Source organism: Muntiacus reevesi, chromosome 1, assembly GCF_963930625.1.
Source record: "Muntiacus reevesi chromosome 1, mMunRee1.1, whole genome shotgun sequence".
NCBI lineage: Eukaryota > Metazoa > Chordata > Mammalia > Artiodactyla > Cervidae > Muntiacus > Muntiacus reevesi.
This window is the reverse complement of record NC_089249.1, coordinates 252,147,593-252,168,472: the sequence shown is the minus strand read 5'-3', so window position 1 is coordinate 252,168,472 and position 20,880 is coordinate 252,147,593. Positions and strand designations below refer to the sequence as shown.

The window sequence follows — 20,880 nt, the reverse complement described above, 5'->3', positions numbered from 1 at the left end:
TTTGTTAGGTGGGACCAGAGTGCTCACTTTAGGACTAATTATTCCCCAGTACTGAACCCTTCTGCATATCTTAGTCAGTTATCTATAAATCATGAGGTTTTCAAGTTAGGCTGGTGGGAACAGGCAGTGTTTCTAGCTTGTGTGAGCTTTGAGCACTGTGACTTTTAATTTCGGGGGACAGTCCTTCCCCAGGCTTCAGGCAGTTTCCTCACGTGCATAACTAGTCAGTATGCAGCTGATTCCTTGAGGGACCCTTTGTGCATCTCCACAATTCTCCCCTGCGGTTTTGTCCTTTCAGTACTCTGTCCTGCCGTCTCCAGTATCTTTGGTCTCCGCAGATCTCAGTTCCGGCTTTTCAACTTGGTTAGTTGGATGGGCTTGGCCTGGGTTCCCCTTTCATGTATGTTTGCAAATTCTCTCAAGGCTGTAAACATGGATGAACTGTAGGATTCACCTTGATTGTCATGTCTTAGGGATTTTTTTTGGTCATTTTTTTTGGTCACGTTTAACATCATGAAAATCATTCTTTTGTATAATTTGTCATTCTTGGACAGTTTTAGGGTGCGCGTGCGTGCGTGCATGCCTCTGTGTGTGTGTGTGTGTGTGTGTGTGTGTGTGTGTGTGTAGGGTAGGAGGAGGAGCAATAAATCTGATCCATGTTACTGCATCTTGGCTAAAAGCAGAACTCTTGAATGATTCCATTTTATTAGACAGTTTTTCTAATTTCTACATTTCTTTTGAACTTAACTGTATATTAATATCTAATTAAATAATTAAGAAAAGTTATCTGGATTTAAAATAGTCTCTGTTGGTCCATCAATGGAGAAACATGACAAAAAGTTGGCTTGTAATATACTAACTGTGTAGCTCAGGTATTTCAGGTGGAGAAGGACCACGTTCTAAGTAGTATATTATTAATACCATTAGTGATTCTGGAGACAATATGGGGACAGGAGGGCAGAGACAATGAATGCATCTTAAATAGAAGAATTAATGTGATTTCATACAACAGAAGTTGTATAATTGGGTCAATGACAACGTGTAATTTTATTTCATGATACATAAATATTAATCAAACACCCAGCAATCAGGCAGATGTCAAGCAGCTAGACAAATTCTCCAAGGAGGTTACGAGCAGGGACTTCCGCAGCAGTCCTGTGGTTATGACTCCGTGTTTCCAATGCAGGGAGCATGGCTTCGATCCCCGATCAGAAACTAAGATCCCACACTTGGTGCGTGGTGCGGCAAAAGAGTGGTTACAAGCAGAGTTTCTAAGAATTAACTGCTGTTTATGAAAGAAAAAAAAAAAAAGCAGATTTCTAGACCAAACCACAGATTGTAATTTAAGAGGTCTGGGATGGGGTCTAGAAATCTGCAAATTATTAACCAACTCAGTGGCTTTGGTAAGAGATAACTATGGAAAAAAGCTTGCCTCTATTTCTTATTTGAACTGGATAAACAGATGATGGGTGGGAGAGAATGAACATTATTAGGAGAATTAAAGTAGAGGCAAGAACAAGCCAAGGTGTTTTAGCCTAGCATAAGAGATTCAGACTAGAAAAGGTCTTCAGCATCAAACTAAAAAAAAACCCTAAGGTTTCAGAATAGGGAAATGATAGCATGAGAATGATTTTTAAAAGACTATTGATTTGATGGGATGAGTGAGCAAAGCTGGAAAGCGTCAGAACATTTAGAATGAGGTAATAAGGGTGAGCATCAAGGAGGAAGTGCTGACAAGAGTAACTAGAATGTCAGAGAACACTGGTAAAAACAGTCAAACTTCCTATCACATATGTAAGGACAGGAAGTTAGTATTAAATAAGAGATTAACAAATATTATAAACACAATAGTAAGCAATAATAATAATAAAATACATAGTAAGAAAAAATAGTCTTCAACAGGCTTTTCAGATGTTTACTTGCATGATTCTCGAAACTCCACTACGAGCTCAGGAGCAGTTTGTATTGCCTGGAAGGAGTATTAAACAGCAGTGTTAGTTTTCTAAATTAAAACTGATGCATCTGTCATTATGAACTAAAAGCAGTTTACCTTCTCTAAGGAAGATGAAGCAATACTTGCATTTTATTTATATTTCTTCATTCGCTATTTCAGCCAATTTCAGTTTATTGTCAAAGATACAGAGATTGTAGTCAAGAAAGAGAAAAATGGACTTCTCCGGTAGCATAGTGGATAGGAATCCACTTGCCAGGGTAGGGGACATGGGTTCAATCCCTGGTCTGGGAAGATTCCATGTGCCAAGAAGCAACTAAGCCTGTGTGCCACAACTACTGAGCCTGTGCTCCGCAACAAAGGAAGCCACCGCAATGCGAGACCCTCACACCGCAGCGAAGAGGAGCCTCCACCCGCTGCAACGAGGGAAAGTCCAAGAGCGGCAACAAAGACCCAGTGCAACCAAAAATAACGTGAATAAGTAAAATAAAAGAAAAAAAGAAAAATCTACTTCTCCAAAATTACAAATCAGATGTTTAGGTTACAAAATATCAAGGGTGTGATAGAGGGACTAATTCTGGTAGGCAGTGGGTATGAGCAAAAAAGGCAGACAAGGGGACTTCCCTAGTGGTCCAGTGGCTAAGACTCCACACTTCCTATGCAGGGGTCCTGGGTTCAATCCCTGGTCAGGGAACTAGATCCTACATGCCACAACTTAGAGTCTGCACGCCACAACTAAAGATCCTGTGTGTTGCGACTAAGACTCCACGTGGCCAAACAAACAAATAAGTAAATAAATATAAAAAAATAAAGAGAGAAAGAAGTAAGCCAAGTTTTCAAGGAAGATATATCAGAAACTGTTAACAGATTTTCACAGTTCATAAAGATAGATAACTTGCTCAGTGCTGTGAAACCAAATCCAAAGGAAGATAACAGAGTTCTGTATGTTTATTCATTTCTTACCTTCTTTTAATGGAGTTTTGGGAACAAAATTTTCTTTACTTTCATGAAGAAAAGCCTTTGAAGGATCAAAGTGTTTGATACCTAGAACTTTATTCAGTTCCTCCTGAAGTTTTGCTTCACTTTGTTTTCTTTTAGTAAGCTGAGCACGGAGTTTTAACACCTCCTATTGTAAGAAAAAATAGTCAGTAAATAATTATTGAAGATCATGTTGGTGAAATGTGCTACCAATATTACTGACAATTCCACAGTTGCTCATTTTTCAAACCTTAATGGCAAAAGCCTACTGCATATAGGCTTTCAGACTATAAATTACAAAATGAACAGCTATGACAAAGAAGATAACAAGTCATTTAAATCTTCCTGTCCCTGTATAGGTACAAAGTTGTATTTCTGATAAAAGTTTAATACCAAATTAAATGCTGAGTGTTGCTACTGGGGAGACAGCATGAGCAGCTTTGCTGACTTGCTCCCTAGTGAAATAAAAAAATTACAAAAAAAAAGCAACTAGTTAAAGCCTCTGTAAATGGCTTTAAAGTAAAATAGCAAGTGAAGAAACAATTATTCAAGCAGATCCATAAAAAAGTGGTTTTTGTTTTTTAAAAAAGGCAATGTCCTGTTGTGTTTGAATCAATGCTGTTCCCTCTCGCCCTAGTCCTTGCTTAGCAAAGCAGAGACTCCACACCAGACCTCTGAAGCCTGGAGCACAGGGTTCCCTCCTCCCCCAGCTCCCAGTCAGGCTTCTCCTGCCAAGAGGAGCAGGATGTCAGCACCTCTCCTCTTGCCCCCAGCTCTCCCTTGATCTGAACCACAGCAAATATGGCTGAGAGGTGTGTGTGGGGGGGGGTCTTTTCTTCCAAGAAACCAAGGCCCTATCTTAGGTGCAGAGTGCTGAAAATACCCAGACCCTGATCACCGTTTACCTGGCTCATGAGACAATGGTTCCAAGCCAACAGAGGCAAAGTGAGAAACCCTCAGATTGCTCATCTCCCTCTCCCCCAAGTCTACTAAGCATCCAGCTACAGGGACAGAGGTGTCACTCAGAGGAAACCTTGCCATAGCCCCCAAATTCAGATCTGAAGACTTGTCTCAGAAATCCTGCCTGGGAGGAGAATACAGAGCTCCTAATTTATTCCAACACAAGCTGGAATCAATTGCTGGGAAAAATATCAATAACCTCAGATATGCAGAAGACACCACCCTTATGGCGGAAAGTGAAGAGGAACTAAAAAGCCTCTTGATGAAAGTGAAAGAGGAGAGTGAAAAAGTTGGCGGAAAGCTTAACATTCAGAAAACTAAGATCATGGCATCTGGTCCCATCACCTCATGGGAAATAGATGGGGAGACAGTGGAAACAGTGTCAGACTTTTTTTGGGGGGGCTCCAAAATCACTGCAGATGGTGACTGCAGCCATGAAATTAAAAGACGCTTACTCCTTGGAAGGAAAGTTATGACCAACCTAGACAGCATATTAAAAAGCAGAGACAGGAGGAGTCAAGATGGCGGAGGAATAAGACAGGGAGACCACTTTCTCGCCTACAAATTTATCGAAAGAACAATTCAACGCAGAGCAAACTTCACAAAACAGCTTCTGATCGCTACCTGAGAACATCAGGTGCCCAGAAAAGCAGCCCACTGTCTTCAAAAGGAGGTAGGACAAAATATAAAAGACAAAAAGAGAGACAAAAGAGCTAGGGACGGAGACCCGTCCCGGGAAGGGAGTCTTAACAGAGGAAGTTTCCAAACACCAGGAAACCCTCACACTGGTGGGTCTGGGGGAAGTTTTTGAATCTCGGAGGGCAACCTAACTGAGAGGAAAACAAATAAAACCCACAGATTACGTGCCTAAAAGTAACTCCCAGCAGAAAAGTACCCCAGATGCCGGCATCCGCCACCAGCAAGTGGGGGCGGAACTGAGAGGAGCAGGTGGCATTGCTTAGGGTAAGGACCAGGCCTGAGTGCCCAGAGGGCAATCGGAGGGAGCTTTTGTGAGATACCAACTTAAACTGTGGGACAGCAAAAGAGAGAGAAAATTAACCGGCTTGAACACGCTGCCGGCCGGCGTTCACAGAACAAAGGGTCTGAACAAGTCCAGAGGAGCTAGCCGGCTGCGGACCGGCCCAGTCCCGCTGGAGGCCGGAGGCAGAGGGGGAGGGGAAAGGGGCAAACTCGGCCCCAAAGGCGGCATCCCCTACTGCACTGCAAACAGGCCTCCAGTTTCTAACCAAAGACTTCCTGAGATTCTGGATGGTCGACATCCGCCGGGAGGGTGGGCTAGACACAGGGCGCACGCACGCGACCGGACCTGCGCGAGCTGAAACTGAGGCTGGGACCACGGAGGGGAGAAGGCGCACCGCACCCGGGGAGAGTGCGCCCGTCAAGCTCCTGGCTGCCGAGCTGCTCCGGCCAGGGAAGGCACAAAACGCAGGCGCAACCGAGTCCGCGCTTTTGTGGAGTACCCGAAAACTGGAACCGCACGCAACCAAGGGCCCGCTCCATATAGAGCAGCCGGGAGCCTGAGCAGCATAGACCGGGAAAACAGCGCCCCGCCTCCCCGCAGCGCGAGGGAACTAGCAAACCTGAACAAGAGACCACCTCCGCCCGCCTGTGTCAGGGCGGAATTAAGCACTGAAGAGACCGGCAAACAGAAGCCAAATAAAGAAAGGGAACCGCTTCAGAAGGGACCAGTGCAACAGATTAAAATCCTAGTAGATAACACCGACTACACTGGAAGGGGCCTATAGATATCGAGAAGTGTAAGTTGGAACAAGGAGCTATCTGAAACTGAACTGAACCCACACTGACTGCAACAGCTCCAGAGAAATTCCTAGATATATTTTTAATAAAAAAATTTTTTTTCTTTTCTTTTTTATTTTTTCTCCTTAACTTTCATTTTCATATATTTTTACAATTTTCTTAATTAGAAAAAAAAATTCTTTTTTTTTTTCTTTTTTCTTTTTCTCTTATTTTCTTTTAAAGTCCTCTATTACTCCTCTACTACTCCTTAATTTTCATTTTCATTTCACTACAACCTTGCAAAAAAAAAAAGAGAGAAGCCCTATTTTTGAACCGAACTTCATATATATTTCTAAAATTTTTTGTGTTTTTGTTTTTAATATTGTATTTTTAAGAGTCTAACCTCTACTCTAGATTTTTAATTTTTGTTTTTCAGTATGTGATATAAACTTTGGACATTTAAGAAACCAATATCCAGTTCCCATTTTTACTCAGGAGTGTGTTGATTGCTCTCTCCCACTTTTGACTCTCCGTTTTCTACCTCAGAACACCTCTATTTCCTCCTTTCCCCTTCTCTTCCCAATCCAATTCTGTGAATCTTTGTGGATGTCTGGGATACAGAGAAGACTTTGGGAACAGACAACTGTGTAGATCTGTCTCGCTCCTCTTGAGTCCCCCCTTTTCTCCTCCTGCTCATCTCTATCTCCCTCCTCCCTCTCCTCTTCTTCATGTAACTCTGTGAACCTCTCTGGGTGTCCCTCATGGCGGAGAATCTTTTCACCATTAACCTAGAAGTTTTATTATCAGTGCTGTATAGTTGGAGAAGTCTTGAGACTACTGGAAAAATAAAACTGAAATCCAGAGGCAGGAGACTTAAGCCCAAAACCTGAGAACACCAGAAAACTCCTGACTACACAGAACATTAAGTAATAAGAGACCATCCAAAAGCCTCCATACCTACACTGAAACCAGCCACCACCCAAGAGCCAGTAAGTTTCAGAGCAAGACATACCACACAAATTCTCCAGCAACACAGGAACATAGCCCTGAGCGTCAACTTACAGGCTGCCCAAAGTCACACATAACACATAGACCCATCTCAAAACTCATTACTGGGCACTCCATTGCACTCCAGAGAGAAGAAATTCAGTTCCATGCACCAGAACACCGACACAAGCTTCCCTAACCAGGAAACCTTGACAAGCCAATCGTCCAACCCCACCTACTGGGTGAAACCTCCACAATAAAAAGGAACCACAGACCTCCAGAATACAGAAAGCCCATTCCAGACACAGCAATCTAAGCAAGATGAAAAGACAGAGAAATACCTAACAGGTAAAGGAACATGAAAAATGCCCACCAAGTCAAACAAAAAAGGAGGAGATAGGGAATCTACCGGAAAAGAATTTAGAATAATGATAATAAAAATGATCCAAAATCTTGAAATGAGGACAACCTCAGGGACCTCTGGGACAATGTGAAACACCCCAACATTTGAATCCTAGGAGTCCCAGAAGAAGACAAAAAGAAAGGCCATGAGAAAATACTCGAGGAGATAATAGCTGAAAACCTCCCTAAAATGGGGAAGGAAATAGCCACCCAAGTCCAAGAAACCCAGAGAGTCCCAAACAGGATAAACCCAAGGCAAAACACCCCAAGACACATATTAATCAAATTAACAAAGATCAAACACAGAGAACAAATATTAAAAGCAGCAAGGGAAAAACAACAAATAACACACAAAGGGATTCCCATAAGGATAACAGCTGATCTATCAATAGAAACCCTCCAGGCCAGAAGGGAATGGCAGGACATACTTAAAGTAATGAAAGAGAATAACCTACAACCTAGATTACTGTACCCAGCAAGGATCTCGTTCAGATATGAAGGAGAATTCAAAAGCTTTACAGACAAGCAAAAGCTGAGAGAATTCAGCACCACCAAACCAGCTCTTCAACAAATGCTAAAGGATCTTCTCTAGACAGGAAACACAGAAAGGTTGTATAAACATGAACCTAAAACAACAAAGTAAATGGCAATGGGACCATACCTATCAATAATTACCTTAAATATAAATGGGTTGAACAACCCAACCAAAAGACAAAGACTGGCTGAATGGATACAAAAACAAGACCCCTATATATGCTGTCTACAAGAGACCCACCTCAAAACAAGAGACACATACAGACTAAAAGTGAAGGACTGGAAAAAAATATTACACGCAAACGGAGAACAAAAGAAAGCAGAAGTCGCAATACTCATATCAGATAAAATAGACTTTCAAATAAAGGCTGTGAAAGGAGACAAAGAAGGACACTACATAATGATCAAAGGATCAATCCAAGAAGAAGATATAACAATTATAAATATATATGCACCCAACATAGGAGCACCACAATATGTACGGCAAACGCTAACGAGTATGAAAGAGGAAATTAATAGTAACACAATAATAGTGGGAGACTTTAATACCCCACTCACAACTATGGATAGATCAATTAAACAGAAAATTAACAAGGAAACACAAACTTTAAATGACACAATGGACCAGCTAGACCTAATTGATATCTATAGGACATTTCACCCCAAAACAATCAACTTCACCTTTTTCTCAAGTGCACACGGAAACTTCTCCAGAATAGATCACATCCTGGGCCATAAATCTGGTCTTGGTAAATTCAAAAAAATTGAAATCATTCCAGTCACCTTTTCTGACCACAGTGCAGTAAGATTAGATCTCAATTACAGGAAAAAAATTGTTAAAAATTCAAACATGTGGAGGCTAAATAACACGCTTCTGAATAACCAACAAATCATAGAAGAAATCAAAAAAGAAATCAAAATATGCATAGAAATGAATGAAAATGAAAACACAACAACCCCAAACCTATGGGACACTGTAAAAGCAGTGCTAAGGGGAAGGTTCATAGCATTACAGGTTTACCTCAAGAAACAAGAAAAAAGTCAAATAAATAACCTAACTCTACACCTAAAGCAACTAGAGAAGGAAGAAATGAAGAACCCCAGGGTTAGTAGAAGGAAAGAAATCTTAAAAATTAGGGCAGAAATAAATGCAAAAGAAACTAAAGAGACCATAGCAAAAATCAACAAAGCTAAAAGCTGTTTTTTTGAAAAAATAAACAAAATTGACAAACCATTAGCAAGACTCATTAAGAAACAAAGGGAGAAGAACCAAATTAACAAAATTAGAAATGAAAGTGGAGAGATCACAACAGACATCACTGAAATACAAAGGATCATAAGAGACTACTACCAGCAGCTCTATGCCAATAAAATGGACAACTTGGAAGAAATGGACAAATTCTTAGAAAAGTATAACTTTCCAAAACTGAACCAGGAAGAAATAGAAGATCTTAACAGACCCATCACAAGCAAGGAAATCGAAACTGTAATCAGAAATCTTCCAGCAAACAAAAGTCCAGGACCAGATGGCGTCACAGCTGAATTCTACCAAAAATTCAGAGAAGAGATAACACCTATCTTACTCAAACTCTTCCAGAAAATTGCAGAAGAAGGTAAACTTTCAAACTCATTCTATGAGGTCACCATCATCTTAATTCCAAAACCAGACAAAGATGCCACAAAAGATGAAAACTACAGGCCAATATCACTGATGAACATAGATGCAAAAATCCTTAACAAAAGTCTAGCAAACAGAATCCAAAAACATATTTAAAAAAATCATACCATGACCAAGTGGGCTTTATCCCAGGAATGCAAGGATTCTTTAATATCTGCAAATCAATCAATGTAATACACCACATTAACAAATTGTAAGATAAAAACTGTATAATTATCTCAATAGATGCAGAGAAAGCCTTTGACAAAATTCAACACCCATTCATGATTAAAACTCTCCAGAAAGCAGGAATAGAAGAAACATACCTCAACACAATAAAAGCTATATATGACAAGCCCACAGCAAGCATTACCCTCAATGGTGAAAAATTGCAAGCATTTCCCCTGAAATCAGGAAGACAAGGCTGCCCACTCTCACCACTACTATTCAACATATTATTGGAAGTTTTGGCCACAGCAATCAGAGCAGAAAAAGAAGTAAAAGGAATCCAGATAGGAAAAGAAGAAGTGAAACTCTCGCTGTTTGCAGATGACATGATCCTCTACATAGAAAACCCTAAAGACTCTTCCAGAAAATTACTAGAACTAATCAATGAATATAGTAAAGTTGCAGGATATAAAATTAACACACAGAAATCCCTTGCATTCTTATACACTAACAATGAGAAAACAGAAAAAGAAATTAAGGAAACAATACCATTCACCATTGCAATAAAAAGAATAAAATAATTAGGAGTATATCTACCTAAAGAAACAAAAGACCTATACATAGAAAACTATAAAACACTGATGAAAGAAATCAAAGAGGACACAAACAGATGGAGAAACATACTGTGCTCATGGATTGGAAGAATCAATATTGTGAAAATGACTATACTACCCAAAGCAATCTATAGATTCAATGCAATCCCTATCAAGCTACCAACGGTATTCTTCACATAACTAGAACAAATAACTTCACAATTTGTATGGAAATACAAAAAACCTCGAATAGCCAAAGAAATCTTGAGAAAGAAGAATGGAACTGGAGGAATCAACCTGCCTGAGTTCAGGCTCTACTACAAAGCCACAGTCATCAAGACAGTATGGTATTGGCACAAAGACAGAAATATAGATCAATGGAACAGAATAGAAAGCCCAGAGATAATTCCATGAACCTATGGACACCTTATCTTCGACAAAGGAGACAAGGATATACAATGGAAAAAAGACAACCTCTTTAACAAGTGGTGCTGGGAAAACTGGTCAACCACTTGTAAAAGAATGAAACTAGAACACTTTCTAACAATATACACAAAAATAAACTCAAAATGGATTAAAGATCTAAATGTAAGAACAGAAACTATAAAACTTCTAGAGGAGAACATAGGCAAAACACTCTCCAACATAAATCACAGCAGGATCCTCTATGACCCACCTCCCAGAATATTGGAAATAAAAGCAAAAATAAACAAATGGAACCTAATGAAACTTAAAAGCTTTTGCACAACAAAGCAAACTATAAGCAAGGTGAAAAGACAGCCCTCAGATTGGGAGAAAATAATAGCAAATGAAGAAACAGACAAAGGATTAATCTCAAAAATATACAAGCAACTCCTGAAGCTCACTTCCAGAAAAATAAATGACCCAATCAAAAAATGGGCCAAAGAACTAAACAGACATTTCTCCAAAGAAGACATACAGATGACTAAGAAACACATGAAAAGATGGTCAACATCACTCATCATCAGAGAAATGCAAATCAAAACCACAATGAGGTACCATTACACACCAGTCAGGATGGCTGCTATCCAAAAGTCTACAAGCAATAAATGCTGGAAAGGGTGTGGAGAAAAGGAAACCCTCTTACACTGTTGGTGGGAATGCAAACTAGTACAGCCACTATGGAGAACAGTGTGGAGATTTCTTAAAAAACTGGAAATAGAACTGCCATATGACCTAGCAATCCCCTTGCTGGGCATATACACTGAGGAAACCAGAAATGAAAGAGACATATGTACCACAATGTTCATCGCAGCACTGTTTATAATAGCCAGGACACGGAAGCAACCTAGATGTCCATCAGCAGACGAATGGTTTTTGTCAGAGAGTGTTTTGCCTATGTTCTCCTCTAGGAGTTTTATAGTTTCTGGTCTTACACTTAGATCTTTAATCAATTTTGAGTTTATTTTTCTGTATGGTGTTAGAAAGTGTTCTAGTTTCATTCTTTTACAAGTGGTTGACCAGTTTTTCCAGCACCACTTGTTAAAGAGATTGTTTTTTTTCCATTGTATATCCTTGCCTGCCATATGACCCAGCAATCCCACTTCTGGGCATACACACCGAGGAAACCAGATCTGAAAGAGACACGTGCACCCCAATGTTCATCGCAGCACTGTTTATAATAGCCAGGACATGGAGGCAACCTAGATGCCCATCAGCAGATGAATGGATAAGGAAGCTGTGGTACATATACACCATGGAATATTACTCAGCCATTAAAAAGAATTCATTTGAATCAGTTCTAATGAGATGGATGAAACTGGAGCCCATTATACATAGTGAAGTAAGCCAGAAAGATAAAGACCATTACAGCATACTAACACAATTAAAAGGAATTTAGAAAGATGGTAATGATAACCCTATAGGCAAAACAGAAAAAGAGACACAGATGTACAGAACAGACTTTTGGACTCTGTGGGAGAAGGCGAGGGTGGAATGTTTCGAGAGAACAGCATCGAAACATGTATATTATCTATAGTGAAACAGATCACCAGCCCAGGTTGGATGCATGAGAGAAGTGCTCGGCCCTGGTGCACTGGGAAGACCCAGAGGGATTGGGTAGAGAGGGAGGTGGGATGGGGGATCAGGATGGGGAATACATATAAATCCATGGCTGATTCATGTCAATGTATGACAAGACCCACTGCAGTATCGTAAAGTGATTAGCCTCCAACTAATAAAAATAAATGAAAAAAATAAAAAATAAAAAAATAAAAAGCAGAGACATTCCTTTGCCTACAAAGGTCTGTCTGGTCAAGGCTATGGTTTGTCCAGTGGTCATGTATGGATGTGAGAGTTGGACTGTGAAGAAAGCTGAGCATCAAAGAATTGATACTTTTGAAAGTTGGTGTTGGAGAAGACTCTTGAGAGTCCCTTGGACTGCAAGGAGATCCAACCAGTCCATCCTAAAGGAGATAAGGCCTGGGTGTTCACTGGAAGGACTGATGCTGAAGCTGAAACTCCAGTACTTTGGCCACCTTATGCGAAGGGTTGACCCATTGGAAAAGACCCTGATGCTGGGAGGGATTGGGGGCAGGAGGAGAAGGGGACGACAGAAGATGAGATGGCTGGATGGCATCACCGACTCGATGGGCATGAGTTTGAGTAAACTCCAGGAGTTTGTGATGGACAGGGAGGGCTGGTGTGCTGTGGTTCATGGGGTCGCAAAGAGTCGGACATGAACTGAGCGACTGAGCTGAACTGAATTTATTCCCAAAGCAAGTGACTTCATTTACAACAGAATTTAGAGCAGTTCAAGCTGAAGGGTGCCCTTAAGAACAGTAGAGGCTGTGTGGTGCAAGGAAATGGGAAGTGATTAAAAACTGGACTAAACTGTAAATTGCCTAGTTTGTAGAGAAGTGGTGAATAAGACAGGTGGGAGGGGACCTCCTGTAGCCAGAACAAAGTCAATCACTGACCTAAGACACAATTCCAACAAAGGAACCAGAATTAGACTGGATTAATCTGTAGAGGAATTTATGACCTGGGGCAATGTTGAAAATAATAGAGGGATAAGCCAGCAACTATGTGTGATTGGGGAGAGAGGGAGGCAGCCTTACCAAACCAGAGTCATCTCAGGGTGACTGTGGACACACCTGACACTGAACCTCTCTCAGCAGCAACATCAGAGGCACAAACTAGTGGGCGGTAGGGAGGAGGAAGAGACTTCACTAAACAAGAAAATAACAACATACCAGCAAGGGGACAGCAGTACCCAGAGGTGCTACAATACCTTGTCTAACACATCCATTTTCTAACAGAAAAAGTATAAAGTATGCAAAGAGGAACACATGATTTACATACTGGGTAAAAGCAGGCAAAAAAAACTGCTTGTTTCTGTCTCAACAAAAACTGAGAGTTATCCAATATTGAACTTATCCAAAAAAGGGTTTAAAGTCATTATAAACATGTTGCAGAAGTAAAGGAACTTAAAAAAAAGGGAGTAGACTCAAATTCCTAGAATCAGAAATGAAAGAGGAGCCATTGCTACTGACAGTATCAAAATAAAAAGGAATATAAGGGGATATGGCACACAATTGTGAATCAACACATCAGAATATGAAATGAACATATTCCTAGAAAAACACAAATTACTGAAACTGACTCAAGAAGAAATAGTCAATCTGAGGTAGGATTGTATTGCTATAAACTTCCCTCTTAGAACTGCTTTTGATGCATCCCATAGGTTTTGAGTTGAAATAGTTTGAATAGACCTAGTATAATAAGTGAAGAGATTGAATTACTGATCAAAAACCATCCACAGAAGAGAAGTCCAGGTCCAGATGCCTTCACCACTGAATTCCATTACACATTCAGTAAAGAGTTAAAACCAATAATTCATGAACTATTCCATAAATAGAAAGGGTGAAACACTTCCCAACTCATTTTATGAAGTCAGCATTATCGTGATAAAATAAAAACCACCCACCCCAATATCAACAGAAATAAATGTTACTTTACAAACCGATTTGAGATTGCTATTTTCATCTTTCAATTTCACAACATGCTTGATTTTTTGCTTTAGATTCTGATGACCCAATAATTTAGCATATGAATCTCTTAGATTATTTAGTTGTTCCTGAGCTGCACCATGTTCATTCAACAAAGCCTGTTTCTCTGCTTCAAATGCATCCAGTTGTAGCTGAAAAAGATTTTTTTGTAAAGTTAACACTTAAAATTATTAAGTCCTACTTGACTCATATTAACTATAAGGAAAACTAAAGTGAAAGAAAGTAAAAAGGCAAAAGACAGGACTTCCCTGGTGGTCCAGTGGCTAAGACTGCAGAAGACTGCAGGCTCCCAATGCAGGGGGCAAGGTTTGATCCCTGGTTGGGGAACTAGATCCCACATGCTGCAATTAAGACCCGGTGCAGCCAAATAAGTAAATAAATATTTAAATAAGAAACTCAACAACTACAACAACAAAAAAGGCAAAAGACAAAAATAGAGTATACTGACTTACTCTTAGGGTTCTCCATAAATTGTCTTTTTTTTTTTTTTTTTTAAATAAAAAGTTGTTTTTCATTTCAAAGATCAATCAAACAGAAAGAAAGAAACAGGGAAAGAAGACCTGCTAGCCGGCCTAATCTGTATTACCACAACACATTATAACCAATATTGTCTTCTGACTCTAAATACCCAGATTCACATTTATCTTATTTTGATAAGTGTCATAAATTTATATAGATGATCAAAAGTTCATATCAGGAGAGCCTTCTAAGGTATTAACTTTTAAGAATCTTATTAAGGGGTAATATTTAGGCCTATAAAGGCCATATTAAAAATGTATGCATAAAAATGTAGTAACATCTATAATAAACCTTCTGTAATAGGAAGTTGGACTGGCACTGTAAATGCACAGCAAAATGATCTTTCAGAAGAACCATGTCACTGTCATGCCTGTGACAGGGAACAATACAAATTCTCAAATACAAATAAGTTAAGTCCTAATTGACAGACCTGAAAAGGCTTTGTTTTATTATATAATTCTTCATAGAGGAGACGCCACTTATTCACTTCCTCAGTTAATTCTGCTACTGAGTTTTCTTTTCCAGTTTTTCTGTAAGGGAAAATTAAATTTAAAAACACAGTATACTAGAAACAATAACTTGAGATGCATGGCATTTCAGTTTTCAACCTAGATTACCTTGCTTCTTCCTCTTCCAGTTGTTTCTTAAAGTCTTCGCTTTGTTGCTTGAGTTGGTTCTGCAAATCAGTTATTCTTTTAAGAGAAGAAACTGTAATTTCTTTAATTTCTGCTTCTTTAAGTGCTGATTTGGTCTGCAGATCTAGAAGCATCCTTGGGTTTGAGAGAGAAGAGTCCATTAAGAAAGTTACAGCCATTTCAATTACCTTTTCTAAAAATAGAATCTCAAAGAACTGTTAAGAATTATACTTTTCAAACTATGTAAATTCATAATTCACCACTGAAGATCACCAAAAGCAAACCATTGGATTAGTTTTCTGCATCACTTAGTAGCTGGCTTGCAGCAACATCCAATTGTCCTAATGGTTCTAAGACCACAGATGTGGGCAGGTTTTATTTCTCCTACATACCTTGCATACTCTTGATTTGAGTTCTCAGTTGCCAATATCTGATCTCGGACATCCTCTGCACTTTGCTCAGCCTTGGCCAGTTTTTCCTTAAGTGACTCATTCTGCACCTTAAGATCTTCTAGCTCACTTGCTGTTGATGCTTTATAGCTTATTTAAAAAAACAAAAACAAAAGAAGGGTAAAGGATTTTTCTAACTAATGTATGCACGACAAATCTATAGCTGATTGGTTTACATTTTATACACTTTTAGGTAAAACAAAAAAAACCTTATCTATTTTCACATTTGCACAGGTAAAAATTCAGTGTTTTGAAGTCAACTTAATACTTAACATGAACTTATATGACTTACGCAGTTCTTTTAAAGAAAAGAGTCAAGTGCCTACTCTGGGCAGAATCTATGAACAAAGATGAAAAGAAATCAACTATCAAACATGGAAATTACCTCAAAACAAAAAACCCATACAATCCCTCTACCTACTGTCATACTTTATTATCTTGCAAGTAAGAGAGAGGAAAAAAAGGCTCTTCAGGTTGTTGCCAAATAAAAGGAAAAATAAATACATAATTAATTTTGTTCTAAGTGTTCTGAAGGAAAACTACAGAACCTGTTAGCTGATAAAACTGGAGAATCTACATTCTGCTTCATGATTCAGAAAAGGCTTTTCTGAGGAATTTACAGTTCAGTTGAGATATGATGAGTAAGAAGGATTTAGCGAGCCAATTGGGGAAAGTATTTCAGAGGGAAAAGATGCGTATATGCTCGGAGGCAGTAGAACACAGTCCGTTAAGAGCTGGGAATGGGGCTTGCCTGGTGGCTCAGTGGTAAAGAATCCGCCTGTCAATGCAGGAGACATGGGTTCAATCCCTGGTCTGGGGAAGACCCCACATGCTGTGGAGTAACTAAGCCTGTGGCCACAACTACTGAGCCTGTGCTGTAACTACTGAACTCAAGGGCCCCAGAGCCCATGCTCCTCAGCAAGAACAGCTACCTCATTGATAAGCCCACGTGCTGCAGTTAGAGCAGCCCCCACTCACCGCAACGAGAGAAAGGTCTGCAGAGCAACGAAAACCCAGCACAGTCAAAACTACATAAATAAAATCTTAACCATAAGAAAAAAAAAAAAAAAAAAGAGCTGTGACAGGAGTCTAATGAACGAGCGAGGCAGGAGCAGAAACAAGAGTCCTTGCTGGTGGGGCACAGTGGGCTTACCTGAATGATAAAGGACATACTTCAAAGGTCTCTTAAGTAAGTGTGTAGATTATTCCAGAGATATGCAAAGAACTGACTGGGGAGGGACAGGAATGCTGAACTGGAGGATTAACCAGAGGAAGATTATTATTCAGCCCAGGTGAGTGGTAAAGGAGGCTTGAACAAAGGAGCTGGCAAAAGAAAGATGTGAGATCTCTTTTGGAGGCAGAATGGAAAAAATCAAGAAAGAGATTGAATGTTGGTAGAAAGGGAGAGAAGATGATTATGATGACTCGAGATTTATGGAAGGAGAAACTCAGAAGATGGAGATGTCACCAACTGCAATCAACAAGAACGAGACACGAGAGGGACAAAGGGAGACAAAGATGATCCAGAGTTGTTTTGGTGGGGTTAATACCAGAGGACGGTGAGAGAACTACTGAAGTCAAGTAGGCAGCTGAATATATGGGTAGAGGATGAAAGGGGAGGTCAGGTTCGAAAAATAAATTTTAATGCTACTCACATACTTATGGTGACTAACATCATAGAATAACTAGAAGTCTCTAAAGGCACTAGTTTTCAAAGTAGCAATAAGGAAAATCTCTTTTCAGAGTTGAGAACAGCACTCAAAGTTATATATGTATATAGTTGTTCAGTTGCTCAGTAGTGTCCAACTGTTTGTGACCCGATGGACAACAGGCTTCCCTGTCCTTCACCATTTCCTGAAGCTTGCTCAAACTCATGTCCATTGAGTCAGTGATGCCATCCAATCATCTTGTCCTCTTTTGTTCCCTTCTCCTGCCCTCAATCATTCCCACATCACAGGCTCTTCTAATGAGTCGGCTCTTTGTCACAGGTGGCCAAAGTACTGGAGCTTCAGCATCAGTTCTTCCAAACAATATGCAGGGTTGGCTTCCTTCAGGATTCACTGGTTTGATCTTGCAATCCAAGAGACTCTCAAGAGTCTTCTCCAACACCACAGTTCAAAAGCATCAATTCATCAGTGCTCAGCCTTCCTTATGGTCCAACTCACATATCCATACGTGACTACTGGAAAAACCAAAGCCTTGACTACACGGAAGTTTGTTGGCAAAGTAATGTCTCTGCTTTTTAATATGCTGTCTAGGTTTGTCATATATATATTAATCTATATGTATGCTGACATATAAAAACTAAAATATATAGGGGCTTCCCCAGCCGTCCAGTGGTTAACACTCTGCACTTCCACTGTAGGGGGAATGAGTTTGATCCCTGGTTGGGGAACTAAAATCCCACATGTCACACAGCATGGCCAAAAACTTAAAACAAAACAAAACAAAACACACACACAAACATACACACACATACATATATATACACGATACGTATGTCAAAATATATCAGATCAGATGCAGGAACACACCACTGAGATTAGAAGGTACTAGTTAATGAATGGGTACTAGGCAATTGATTATCCATTTGGAAAAAGAAATGTGAATTTTATCCCTTTATTACTACACATACAGAAATCAGTTCTAGGTGGAAAAATGGAAAGTACAATTTTGAAACTTAGGAAAAAAAAATAGGTGAATATCTTTAAGTTCTTGGGAGAGAAAGAAGTTTTTGTATGCAAAAGTGTTCACATAAAACTCTCTAAGTTTAACTATACTAAAATCAAGAATTGCCATTCATCACAGGAAACCATAAAGAAAATAAAAAGATAAGCCACACTCTGTAAGATATTTGCCACCCATATCACTGATAAAAACCCTACAAATCAAGCAAGAAAAGATAATCCTCTAAGGAAATGAACAAAAGTCATATGTAAGCTTTTTACAGAAAAGGAAAAATGAATTATCCACAAGAAGAGGTCCTTTTACATTTAGTATACCGGCAAAATTTATGAAATCTAACAAGCTTTGGAGAGGAGGTAGACGAAACTCAAACATCACTCTTGGGAGTGTAGATTTTCACCTCCCCTTTGTAAAATGATTTGAATTAAAGTTGAACATTCACTTAAATTTGACTTTAGAGTAATTCTTACAGGTATATAAGATGAGACCACAAGAATATTCACAGTACTGTTAATAAAATGAAAGAAATGGGAAACAAACCAAAAGCCCAAAGTGAGAATGGATAAATAGTGGTAGACTGATAAGATCAAATAGTCTATAACAGAGGATGAGATGGTTGGATGGCATCATCGACTCCATTGATGTGAGTTTGAGCAAACTCCAGGAGATAGTGAAGGATAGGGAAGGCTGGCGTGCTGCAGTCCATGAGGTTGCAAAGAGTTGGACATGACTGTGACTGAACAATTCTGTAACAGTGACCATGAACAAACTATAGCCTCAGGCAATATTGTAATTCAACCCTAAAGACATACATAATGCAGAGTGAAAAGGCAAGTCCCAGGATATGGCATACACTACCAGGACATTTTTGGTGAAGTTTTGGAAAAAGCAAAATTAGGTAATATATTATTCATATGGACATACATTATAAAATTATACACAGGAAAAAAGCAAGGAAGTAACTGATGTAGATTTTGAGGTGGTGTTACATGTTGGGGGGAGGAATGAAGATGGGACAGTGGAGGATTCATATAGATAGCAAGCTGTTGAAACTCTTTTGGTTTATAGAAACTCTTTTTCTTCTATGAGCTCATGCATGTTAATTTTACCTTTATGATTTAGGATTTATTACACATTGTATCTTTTTATTGAATATACTAAAATAGATAAAAGAAGAGCCCTCCACCCAAAATTATATAAATACAGTAAGTAAAAATGTTAACATTAATACACTCAGTATGAGACTGTGTGATGTACTAGTGTTTGCTGTATTATCCTTTGTAATTTGTAGTGCCCTCCAAAATAAACTTTTTTTAAAAAAGGGGAAATAAGTAGACTTGATAGGAAGTAGATACATTATAATATCTAAAAGAAGATGGGCTATGAGATTATATTATAAACTATAAACTACTATATACATGATGAATAAACAACAAAGTCCTACTGTACAGTATAGGCAACTATATTCAATGTCTTGAAATAAACCATAACGGAAAAGAATATGTAAAGGAATGTATCTATATGTACAGTAGAAATTAACACACGGTAAATCAATTATACTTAAATAAAATAAAGAAAAAAAGATGGACTATAAACATGAGGAGGATTTGGGGGTAAGAACGGTATTGGGAATGAAAAGTGCAGAAAGAAGTGGGGGGTGAAGGGAGATTTAAAAAGATGTATTTTTATTTATTTATTTATTTATTTTTTACAGCTTTCCCCAGGTACTGATTTCCAAATCCACTGCATCCAACCCAACTTCTCTTAACAGGTTTTCTCCCCTCCCCCAAAAGATGTATTTTTAAAGACAAAGGCACATTAATATGTTTTAATACTGACTGGAAAAATTCTAGAAGGAAGGTTGAAAATTAAGAGATAAAGGATGAATGATGGAAAGAGGCCACTAAAGGTTAAGGAATGAGATACTTCATCTGTAATAGGTGGGAAGAAGATAGGGTGAGCATAGATGTAGGTACATTTATAGGTTCCATGAAGTGGAAATAAAAGCATTTGGATTCTTTGTGAGGAAAATGATGACGTCAGGAGAGTCAGACAGATGTGTATGAAATCTGAAGTGGGTACTGGGAGAGGGATATTACTACATATTCTAAGACTACAGGTAACATGAAATACCCACTTATGATTGGGTATTGTGGAATTTAAAGTAATAACAATTGTTTTATTCATGTAGTTTTGCTGACAGATGTCCCTAGGTAAACACCCCTTGCCTGCTCATGTATGTTTGAGAGAGCAGCCTCCCCATTAAAATACCTTTCAAATTGAGCAGTAACATCTTCCAGGTTCTGCACTGTACTGTTCTGTTTTTCTTGCAAAAGGAGGGTGGCCTGAGTATGAGCGGCATTACTTTCCTCCAGTTCGGCTTCTTTCCTAAGAAAAAGGAACGGTTAAAAGGTAAGATGCTAACTGCATCTTAATTTAATATACCATTTAATATACCATTAGCTTAAGAAAGAGACTAGGATGTACCTTTGACACTGTGAATCACATATCCCACACTGGACAGCTTAGATCTACATTCATGATCTAGATCTGCTAGCATGTTTATTTACATG

At 39.1% G+C, this 20,880-nt stretch overlaps 1 protein-coding gene across 4 annotated transcripts in view; it reads right to left on the bottom strand.

Moving 5' to 3' along the window:
- Nucleotides 1-1,028: 1,028 nt before the first annotated feature.
- Nucleotides 1,029-20,880, bottom strand: part of HMMR (hyaluronan mediated motility receptor) — a 38,442-nt gene continuing 18,590 nt past the window's right edge. For all 4 annotated transcript variants that reach the window (XM_065919039.1, XM_065919041.1, XM_065919042.1 and 1 more), the window contains exons 12-18: nt 20,579-20,695; nt 15,566-15,712; nt 15,156-15,308; nt 14,969-15,068; nt 13,974-14,150; nt 2,915-3,077; nt 1,029-1,969 (exon numbers count right to left, since the gene is read on the bottom strand). In XM_065919039.1, coding sequence (XP_065775111.1) covers nt 1,950-1,969; nt 2,915-3,077; nt 13,974-14,150; nt 14,969-15,068; nt 15,156-15,308; nt 15,566-15,712; nt 20,579-20,695 — 877 coding nt within the window. In that variant the 3' untranslated portion in view covers nt 1,029-1,949. The remainder of the gene's footprint in view (nt 1,970-2,914; nt 3,078-13,973; nt 14,151-14,968; nt 15,069-15,155; nt 15,309-15,565; nt 15,713-20,578; nt 20,696-20,880) is intronic.